General features: G+C 46.5%; 1 protein-coding gene across 1 annotated transcript in view; it reads right to left on the minus strand.

Moving 5' to 3' along the window:
* The window catches only part of LOC134369421 (zinc finger protein 345-like), a 29,461-nt gene extending 20,661 nt beyond the window's left edge, over positions 1-8,800 (minus strand). Inside the window, exon 1 of the mRNA XM_063085891.1 lies at positions 8,575-8,800. Within this exon, the coding sequence (XP_062941961.1) occupies positions 8,575-8,596 (22 nt within the window). The 5' untranslated portion in view covers positions 8,597-8,800. The remainder of the gene's footprint in view (positions 1-8,574) is intronic.
* Between the last annotated feature and the right edge of the window lie 1,875 nt (positions 8,801-10,675).

Raw genomic sequence — 10,675 nt, forward strand, 5'->3', positions numbered from 1 at the left:
GCTGAAGGTAGGGAGCACCTAAAGGTCTATCGCCAGGCTCTAATGGCAGGTCTTAGAGGGGCAGCAAAACGCCCCACCAATTTGACTAAGGTGAGAGAAATAACTCAGGGGTCCGATGAGTCTTTGTCAGCATTTCTAGAAAGACTCATGGAGGCATTCCGTCGGTTTACCCCATATGACCCTGGTAGTGAAAAGCATAAGACTACAGTGATGGTTGCCTTTATTGATCAGTCTAGCAGGGACATCAGAAAGAAACTGCAAAGTCTCGAAGGGCTGCAAGATAAGTCATTAAGAGAATTAGTACAGGTGGCTGAAAAGGTTTATCATAACAGAGAGTCAGAAGAAGCTAAAGAAATAAAGAGAGAAAAGCGCCAAGAGAAAAATTTTCACAGACTTCTGGCCACTGTAGTTAGGGAAACCAGAGAGCCTAATAATATGGTGCCAAGCAATAAGAAGGGACCCCTGACGAAGGATCAATGTGCTTACTGCAGGGAGAGGGGGCACTGGATGCGAAATTGCCCTAAGAAAAAGAGAGTCTCAAGCCCCCAAAGTCTTGACCTTGCAGGAGGACGGTGATTAGGGGGGACGGGGTTCAGGTCCCCTCCCCAAACCCAGGGTAACTCTTAAGGTGGAGGGGAAGCCTATTCAGTTTGTGGTAGATACAGGAGCTGAAAATTCAGTATTGCTACAAGCAAATGGACCTCTTCTCAAGAAAAAGTCTTGGGTACAAGGAGCTACAGGAAACAAACAGTACTCATGGACTACCTGAAGAACAGTGGACCTAGGCATGGGCCAGGTATCCCACTTGTTCATAGTTATTCCTGAATGCCCCTACCCATTGCTGGGAAGAGATCTCCTCACCAAAATAGGTGCAGAAATTCATTTTGACCCCGAGGGACCTTCAACAAGGGAAGCCTCTCCAGGTATTAACCCTCAGGTTAGAAGATGAATACCAATTGTTTGAAAAGCATGGGCAGGAGACTGGACAGATGGACTGGTGGTTAGAGAACTATCCCCAGGCATGGGCAGAGACAATGAGGATAGGAAAAGCTAAGAACTGGCCCCCCATCTACGTAGAATTAAAGGCTCAAGCCAGCCCTATAGCTGTCCACCAGTACCCAATGTCCCGAGAAGCACACGAGGGCATCAGACCCCACATTGCCCACTTGCTCCAGCTGGGAATCCTACGGAAGTGCCAATCAGTGTGGAACACGCCCTTGCTGCCAGTTCGGAAGCCTGGGACTAATGACTATCGACTGGTCGAAGACCTCCGAGAGGTAAATAAACGCGTGGCATATCTCCACACCACCGTCCCTAATCCCTATAATCTTTTGAGCTCTTTGCCTCCAGACAGGACCTGGTATTCAGTACTGGATCTTAAAGATGCATTCTTCTGTTTGCCGCTGACTGTACAAAGTCAGGATTACTTTGCCTTCGAGTGGAAAGATCCAGAGACCGGCCTAACAGGGCAACTTACATGGACCTGCCTGCCTCAAGGGTTCAAAAACTCACCCACCATCTTCGATGAGGCCCTCCACCAGGGCTTGGCTGTGTTCCGGGCCTCTAACCCCAGGTAGCTCTGTTGCAGTATGTGGACGATCTCCTCCTGGCAGCAGCCAATGAAGAGCTATGTCTAGAAGGAACAAAGTGACTCCTTACAGAGTTGGGAGAACAGGGCTATCGAGCCTCCGCCAAAAAGGCCCAGATCTGCAAGCGACAGGTCAGTTACCTGGGGTACCTTCTTAAAGATGGAAAAAGATGGTTGTCTGAGGCCAGAAAAGAGACAGTATTCCACATCCCGCCGCCCTCTAATCAAAGGCAAGTCAGAGAATTTTTAGGTACTGCTGGGTTTTGTCGCCTGTGGGTACCTGGTTTTACTGAGATGGCAGCCCCATTATATCCCCTCACTAAAAACAATCAGCCCTTTAAATGGGGAGAAAAGGAACAACAGGCTTTCGATAATATTAAAACAGCCTTAATGTCTGCACCGGCTCTGGGACTCCCCAACGTAACTAAACCCTTCCACCTGTATGTGGCAGAAAATAAGAGAATTGCAAAAGGGGTCCTAACTCAGAGACTAGGGCCCTGGAAAAGACCAGTAGCATATCTGTCAAAAAAAATTAGACCCTGTAGCCGCAGGGTGGCCAGCCTGTCTAAAAATTGTAGCGGCAGTTGCCATCCTAGTAAAGGATGCTGACAAATTGACTATGGGGCAGAATTTAATAATCTCGGCACTGCATGCCTTAGAAAGTATTGTCCACCAGCCCCCCAACTGCTGGCTTTCAAATGCTCGCATGACTCATTATCAGACTCTGTTACTGAATTCAGACTGGGTTACTTTTGCTCTGCCGGCAAGCTTAAATCCAGCCACACTGCTGCCGGACCCTGACCTCGACCCACCCATCCATAACTGCCAACAAGTACTTGCTCAGGCACATGGATGGCGGAAAGACTTGTCAGATCAGCCTCTGATGGATGCTGAAGCCACCTGGTTTACAGACGGCAGCAGTTTTCTGGAAGAAGGAGTAGGGAAGGCAGGAGCTGCTATACTGGATGGCCGGAATCTGATATGGGCACAGACTTTGCCTGCTGGGACGTCCGCCCAGAAGGCAGAACTTATCGCCCTCACAAAAGCCCTTGAACTCAGAGAAGGCAAAAAGATCAACATCTACACGGACAGCAGGTATGCCTTTGCCACTGCCCATGTGCACGGCGCTATCTATCAACAGCGGGGTCTCCTGACCTCAGGAGGAAAGGAGATCAAAAACAAAGAAGAGATTATAGCCCTGCTGGAGGCCCTTCACCGACCGCTAAAAGTGAGTATTATACATTGCCCAGGTCACCAGAAAGGGGACTCCCCTATCATCAAGGGAAACAACTTGGCTGATTCTGAAGCCAGGGCGGCAGCCAAAAGGCCTACGCCTATTCTGTTAATGGACATCCCTAAGTTAGAAAAGCCCAAATTTAAATACTCTGCTGAGGAAGTAGCGGTAATCTCAAGGGACTCTAACAACTGCTTTGATCAGGAAAAAGGGCGCTGGTATGCAGCATCAGGCAAGCCTATCTTGCCACAAGAACAAGCACGCATCATGGTTAAACAGATGCATCAATGGACTCAACTGGGAGTAGATAAATTGGTCCAGACTGCCCTAAAAACCAAATATCATATAATGGGGCTAAAACAATTAGTAGAACAAATAGTTAAAAGCTGTGTACCTTGTCAAAAAGTGAATGTCTGCAAGAATACAGCAGGCCCTGGTAAAAGACTCAGAGGAGACAGACCAGGGATGTATTGGGAAGTAGACTTCACAGAGATTAAACCGGGCAGATATGGTTACAAGTATCTCCTAGATTTTATAGACACCTTCTCCGGATGGGTGGAAGCCTTCCCGACAAAACAAGAAACAGCCACTGTCGTGGTCAAGAAGATCCTAGAAGAAATCTTTCCACGGTTCGGGGTGCCCAAGGTAATCGGGTCCGACAATGGACCCGCTTTCGTCGCCAAGGTGAGTCAGGGAGCGGCCAGACAACTAGGAGTCAATTGGAAATTACATTGCATTTACAGACCCCAGAGTTCAGGACCGGTAGAAAGGATGAACAGAACTCTAAAAGAGACTCTGACCAAATTAACCATAGAGACTGGCATAGACTGGGTGTTGCTCCTTCCCTTAGCCTTGTTCAGAGTTAGGAACACCCCCTCTCGTTTTAACCTGACCCCCTTTGAGATACTCTATGGTGCCCCCGCCCCCTTGACTTTGCTGGGGGATGCTTTTGAACCCACTTGCCACAGTAACAGTGACTTATATGCCAGGTTGAAAGGACTTCAAGCAGTACAGAAGGAAGTTTGGACGCAGTTGGCAGCCGCTTACGAGCCCGAGACACCTGAGGTTTCTCATCAGTTCCAGGTTGGGGACACAGTCTATGTCAGTCTACGTCAGACACTGTTCCCAGACCCTGGAGCGCTGGAAAGGACCTTACTTAGTGCTTCTAACAACCCCAACGGCCGTGAAGGTGGATGGGATCTCCACTTGGATCCATGCCTCGCACGTGAAACCTGCGCCGCCAGAGGACCAAGGACCGGGGAGCGTCACCTGGAGAGTCCAAAGTGCTGCAGATCACCCCTTAAGACTGAAAACTGTATGGACACCCTAACTGTTATAAGATGAATGCTCTCTTGTTTTCCTTATGTCTAACCATTCTCTTCCAGGGCGCCAGAACTTCCAGCCCACATGCTCCTAAAAGGTTAACTTGGTATGTTATAAATGGGGTAGGGAATACAATCTGGAACTCATCCAAAATCACCATGGGGACAGGGACATGGTGGCCTGACCTATACCCTGACGTATGTAAATTAGCTATGGGGGCTCCTGCTGACTGTGACCTAGAGGCTTACAGTGACATCTCCAAACCCCCTAACACTCCCAGTCAAAAGCGTCCCTATACCGGGCTAAATCCATGGGGAGGTTGCTCCACACTGTTCCGAAGAAGCATGCTACGTGCTCTCACTTTCTATGTATGTCCTGGACCTCACCATAACAGGGCATTAACTTACAGGTGTGGAGGACAAGCAGATTATTTTTGCAAAAACTGGGGCTGCAAGACCAAGGGGGATGGATATTGGAATCCCTCGTCATCCTGGGACTACATAACAGTAAACACGGGGCCGGCCCGTGGCTCACTCGGGAGAGTGCGGTGCTGATAACACCAAGGCCCCGGGTTCGGATCCCATATACGGATGGCCGGTTCGCTCACTGGTTGAGTGTGGTGCTGACAACACCAAGTCAAGGGTTAAGATCCCCTTACCGGTCATCTTTAAAAAAAAAAAAAAAAAAAAAAAACAGTAAACACTAATTACACCCACCAGGGAATAGGAAATACAGGGTGGCACAACATCCCTGAGTGTAACAGGTGGTACCACCCCCTCAAAGTCTCCTTCACAGAAAAAGGAAAGCAGGCTATGGGTTGGGACAAAGGATTTACATGGGGGTTAAGATTTTATAAAGAAAAGTATGATGATGGGCTTTTGTTCACTATCAGACTTAAGGTAGAGATTCAGTACACTGCCGTGGGCCCAAATAAATATTTAGCTCCAGTGAGACCTCCAGTGGCCAAATCGAAGGCTACTCTTGCATACCTAAGTACCCAACCTGAGTCCATAGCCCACACTAAAAGGTCAAAAGCCAGGCAACAGAAGAAAAGGCCTGAGCCTCCCAAACCTGAACTTCAAGAACAATCTGGGTTATTCTGTATAATTTCGGAAGACTTCAAGGTCTTAAATAATACCAACCCTAATGTTACCCGCTCCTGTTGGCTCTGCTATGACATTGCTTCCCCATACTATGAAGGAATAGCCTTCAGAAATAGAATTAGAACAACAACAAATGTCTCTAACTGTCGCTGGCAGCAGCAGCAAGTCAAGCTCACTCTGTCAGCAGTTACGGGGCAAGGAACATGTGTGGGTAAAATCCCCTCCTCACACAGCCAGCTGTGCAATCAGACACTTAACTTGACTAAGTGGTCGGATGACACATATCTGTTGCCTCCGCGGGGCAGGTGGTGGGCCTGTGGTACCGGAATTACACCCTGTGTCAGCTCAAAGGTCCTGACAGAAACCCAGGATTTCTGTGTTTTAGTTCAGCTGCTGCCTCGGCTCATTTATCACCCCTACGAGGAACTACTGGCATATTGGGATAAAAATAATGAAAACTATCGGACTAAAAGAGAGCCTCTGAGTATCACACTCTCTGTCCTCCTAGGGTTGAGATTGGGAGCAGCTGGGGTAGCAACAGGAGCTTCGGCTCTAGTTATTCAGCATCAAGATTACCAAAGTTTACAGGCAGCTATTGATGCTGATATTAAAGAAATAGAGAGTTCTATCACCAAGTTACAAGAGTCCCTCACCTCCCTTTCTGAGGTGGTCCTGCAAAACAGAAGGGAACTGGACCTCTTGTTCCTTCAGCAGGGGGGGCTTTGTGCCGCATTATGAGAAGAATGTTGTTTTTACATTGATCATTCAGGGGTAATTAAAACTCCATGGCCAAAATTAGAGAGGGTCTGGCCAAAAGAAAAGGAGAAAGAGAACAAATACAGGGATGGTTTGAATCATGGTTCAATTCCTCCCCTTGGCTCACAACCCTGGTATCCACCCTGTTAGGACCGTTAATTATTCTGGTGTTGATTCTAACTTTTGGTCCCTGCATTTTAAATCGTCTGGTGACTTGTTAAGAACCATATTGGTACTGTCCAAATTATGATGCTAAGACAGCAATACCGGGAACTTGATCAGCAAGGGTCAAGTATTTCATGATTGAAATACGCACCAGAAGAAAACAGGGGAAATTGTTATAAAAAAATTGTAACTCTAACCTGCACCATTGCCTATATAGCCTTAGCCTGCACAAATTGTAACAGAAAAGTAACAGAGAAATATGACTTTAGCTTAACCTGCACAAATTATTCCTGTAAGCACTTACTAAAAACAGGGGAAGCATATCTAAAGGTATTTTAAGTGAAGCAGCTTTTAAGAGGTCAGGCAGAAGTCAAGGCAAAACCAGGCACACATTCCAGGAGACAGCCGGTCCCAAGGACTGAACGAGCCCCCCCTTATCCTCTGAACACCTGGCTGGACCAGGGAAGATAAACATATAACATCTTTTATCGGGGTGCTAGCAGTGGGGGCCTGTTGAGTCTAACCACAAATCTTAAGGCGCCACGGCTAATTAACAACTCAGCCTGTTATGAAAATCTGTCTAAAATAAACTGTATAAAAAGCCTTGGCATTGTAAGTTCGGGGCCGCTTATGAAAAACATGCTGAAATAAACACCTCTTGCTTGACTGCAGCGGACTCTTGTCTCATGGTCTTTGTGAAGCGAGCTACTCCGGCGTGTGTAGGATTTGTGCCTAGTGCACGGGTCTTACAGTATTTCAGTGAAGTTTCTAGCCCTAATAGAGGCTATGGGATTCATAAAAAACAATTGTTTGCACGTCAGTAAACTAAGTTGTAAGTTTTGTTTTATATTGTTTTTTACATCACATACAAGTTGTTTAAAAACATACAACATAAAAACGGTGTTCCTTATAAGTGAGTAATGCACTGTACCAGGGTACTTTCAAAAGTTTGAGGAAAAATAGAATGAAAAGAGAATAGAAATCCTTCCATGAACTTTTTGAAGCACACTAGCATTTTAATTACATTTAAGAAGTTGGTTTTGAGTAGAAGAGATGTGCAGTCTAATTTTCCCATTTTAAATCATGTAAAATTGCCTCCAATATATTCTTGTAAAAGTTCTGATTTTAAAGAATAGCTTACTGACATTAAGTGAGAAATACATTATTTACCCTTTGAGGTGATATAATCCAAAGAAAGTACTGGAGTTAAAAAAGGATAGAGATGTTTAAGGTATGTATGTTAAAGCAATGTTTATTCTAAATTGACTTCAGCATTACAAAAATAATCTCAAAAATGAAGAAACACTTGTTTTGACTTAAATGTGGCAAAATGGAAAATGCTAGCCAAAAAGTCAGGATGTCTAACATCAACAAATCATATGACCCTGGGCAAGTCACATTTCCTCATATCCAATTATTTTCACTTTTCTTATAAGGCAGAAATATGGGGAAAACCATTCCTGAATGACCAGAAAAGAACTATGAAGACAGAGAACCATCAGCACATCTCTTGATGCCAAATTTGGCCATAGGCTGGGTTTGAGAGAGCTCAGATACTGGGAACAATGAGGGAAGATTGAAGGAGTGGGAGTGCGTTCAGAGAGCACTATAGACAGATCCTCTCAGCTGGGACAGGTTATTCCTGCACCCCACAGAACACCTTCAAACCCTCTTCAATAAGTAACACCTCCTGGGTCCTTGCCTCTCTTTCTCAGTCTAATTCACCTCTCCCTTCTGAAAGTTGGCCCAAACCTTCCAATATCATCCTGTCTCAGATAGCTATTGAATGAGGTACTATCAGCCAACTCTGGTGCGCTCTAAGCACTAGACACAATCATTGTTCAGACTGTGCAAAGCTAAGATCTTCACCTTTCTGGGACTCTCTTTGCCTCTGCTCTGAAGCAGTACTGAGAAGGTTCCGGCCACAATGATGCTCCCCCAGGTGGGATTCCTATTCACAGGACACTGTCCTTCAAAGTTTGTCACGCCCCCTTCACTCCAAAGAAAATGGGACCAACATCCAGTGCCCCAATCTCCTTCCTAGAAGTCACTGTCCTGGAAACAAGGTTGTGTAGCAACTTCTGTAAATTCAACCCAGGAGCGCCAGGCCGGCCGCACAGGGCAGGAGGGACCAGAAACGTGACTTGCTGAAGAGACACCGAGACACCCCACGACCACAGCAGCCACAGAGTGACAGTCTGCACACACCTCACATTCCCCAGATTCACCTCTGGAATCTGGGGCATCATACTAATGTCCACACGCTCACGTTACAGATGGTGAAGTGAATGTCCCACAGGTCGGTACCAGGTTCCTGATGGCGGAGCTCGAACGTGACCTCCCCACACCTCCCAGGCTCGCTGTCTTCACACACTCCCACCCACATTCCCGTCGCCGCCTCAGACCTGAGCTCCAGTCCTGGGACATCTGGAACCGGCTTCTACACACCCGGCTGCACCGTTCTCTGACGGAGCCATCGTGGAAAGCGCAGCCCAGGCGCCTCTTCCCTGGCCCGGCCCAGGTCCGCGCTTGCGCCGCACGTCAGACCACGCCCGCCCGAGGCCCAGGGCGCTTCTGCCCGCCAAGTGCCGTGACACCGTCCCGCTCCCCAAGGCCCCCGAGGCACATGGGCTCTTCTTCCACCCTCGTACCCACCCTCGGGACGTACAATCCAAACCCACGATTTGAGGAGGAGCGCAGGGACAGGGGCAGCTTCCGGAATTTCCAGACAAAAGATGGTGGAGTGGGCGGAGCCGCACATGCTCAGAAGAGATCCGGAGAAGCCCTTCCCATAGTCCTGCGCTGGTGTCGTCATTGCAGGGCGAAACTACATTTCCCAGATGGCAGAGCGAGTGGAGGCCCTCAACTACAGAAGGAACTTGGAGCAGCTGTTTAGTCCTCCGGTGCTGCTGACGTCACTGGAGGGCGAGACTACATTTCCCACAAACCTCTGCGGTCATCCTTTAGGGACCAAAGGAGAACATTTTGTTTATTTTCTCAGCAGGTAGTTTTGCTACCAGGAGAACAGGACCTGATGGATCAAGACTGGTCTCTTTCCACGTTATTACGAGGTAGAATTCTGATTCTTTACTAAATCCTGGTTTGACAACCTGGGGCGTTGTGAGAATAACAGGGAAATTCGAATGTGGGCCAATTACCGCATGATATTAATAAGTAATTTCACTTTTTTTAGTTGTCATCTATTTTACTGTAAATGTTTAAACAAGTGAGAAATTAATATGGTAGCTCACTTCCAAGCCATTAGAAAATGTTTGTTCTCATCCAATAAACGAATTTGTCTTCAACGGATTGTACTACACAGTTGGAAAAGGTTTGTCCCTCTCTCCCAGATAAAGAACTGGTTATTATTACAATCTATTGATGGGACCCTATTAAATTTTAAATTTTAACCCTACAGCTATTGTAGGGCAATGTGCCATGTATTTGCCACCTGAAACAGACTAATACTAACCAGACTCATAGTAACGCAGCTAACATGAGACCTTGGTTTCTGTCTCATGTTGTGAACACTCCCTTTTCTCCTGGGTCTCCCTATATTCTTACTAGATACCACTTCCTTTGCAGCAAGGGCACCTGATACAGTGTGTTTCAGATTAACACCTCATGCATTTTAGGATTCATATTTTGAGTCTTGTCAGTACGCAGAAGTTTTAATTCTATAAATTGGCAAGGCTGGTAATTAAGATTCAGATGGGAGTTCCAAAAGGAGGTCACCTCAATCATTCCGACCCTAGATAATCTGGTTCATGTCTCTCCTCTAGCTTCTGGCAGTGTGCTGAAAGTCTTGGACATCCCTTGGCTTATAGAATCATCGCCCTGATGTTTGCCTTTATCTTCCCATAATGGTCTCCCTGTGTGGTCTGTGCACAAATTCCCCCTATTTATAAGGACATCAATCATACTGGGTTAACTAATTACAGCTGCAATGGCAATAATGCAAAATAACATCACATTCTGTGGTAGTATGGTTTAGGACTTTAGGATATAAATTTGGGGGAAGGGTGAACACAATTTAACTCATGAGAGACACATCACTAACTTTGGCAGAAGCTATGAATGATAGCACCTCCTCACTAAATGGAGTATAACAAGTCTCCTGTTGGTATGAACAGAGACAGCCCATCACATTACTGTAGATTTCATGTTTGCTACTTGTATGGGTTTGCTTGGGCTGCCATACAAAACACCACAGACTGGGCAGCTTAAACAACAGACATGTATTTTCTCACAGTTCTGGAGGCTGGATGTTGAAGATCAAGGTGTTGGCAGGTTTGGTTTTGTCTAAGGCTTTCTCCTTGGCTGACAGATGTTTGCCTTCTCTCTTCCTCTTCACATGGTTATCCTCTGTGCACAATCACCCCTGGTATGTCTATGTATGTCCTAATCCCCTCTTGTTGTAAGGACAACAGTCAGATTGTTTTAGGGCCCAGACTCATTTTAACCTAACCACCTCTTTAAAAACCCTATCTCAAAATGCATTCACCT

The sequence above is a fragment of the Cynocephalus volans genome, chromosome 2, assembly GCF_027409185.1.
Source record: "Cynocephalus volans isolate mCynVol1 chromosome 2, mCynVol1.pri, whole genome shotgun sequence".
Lineage (NCBI taxonomy): Eukaryota > Metazoa > Chordata > Mammalia > Dermoptera > Cynocephalidae > Cynocephalus > Cynocephalus volans.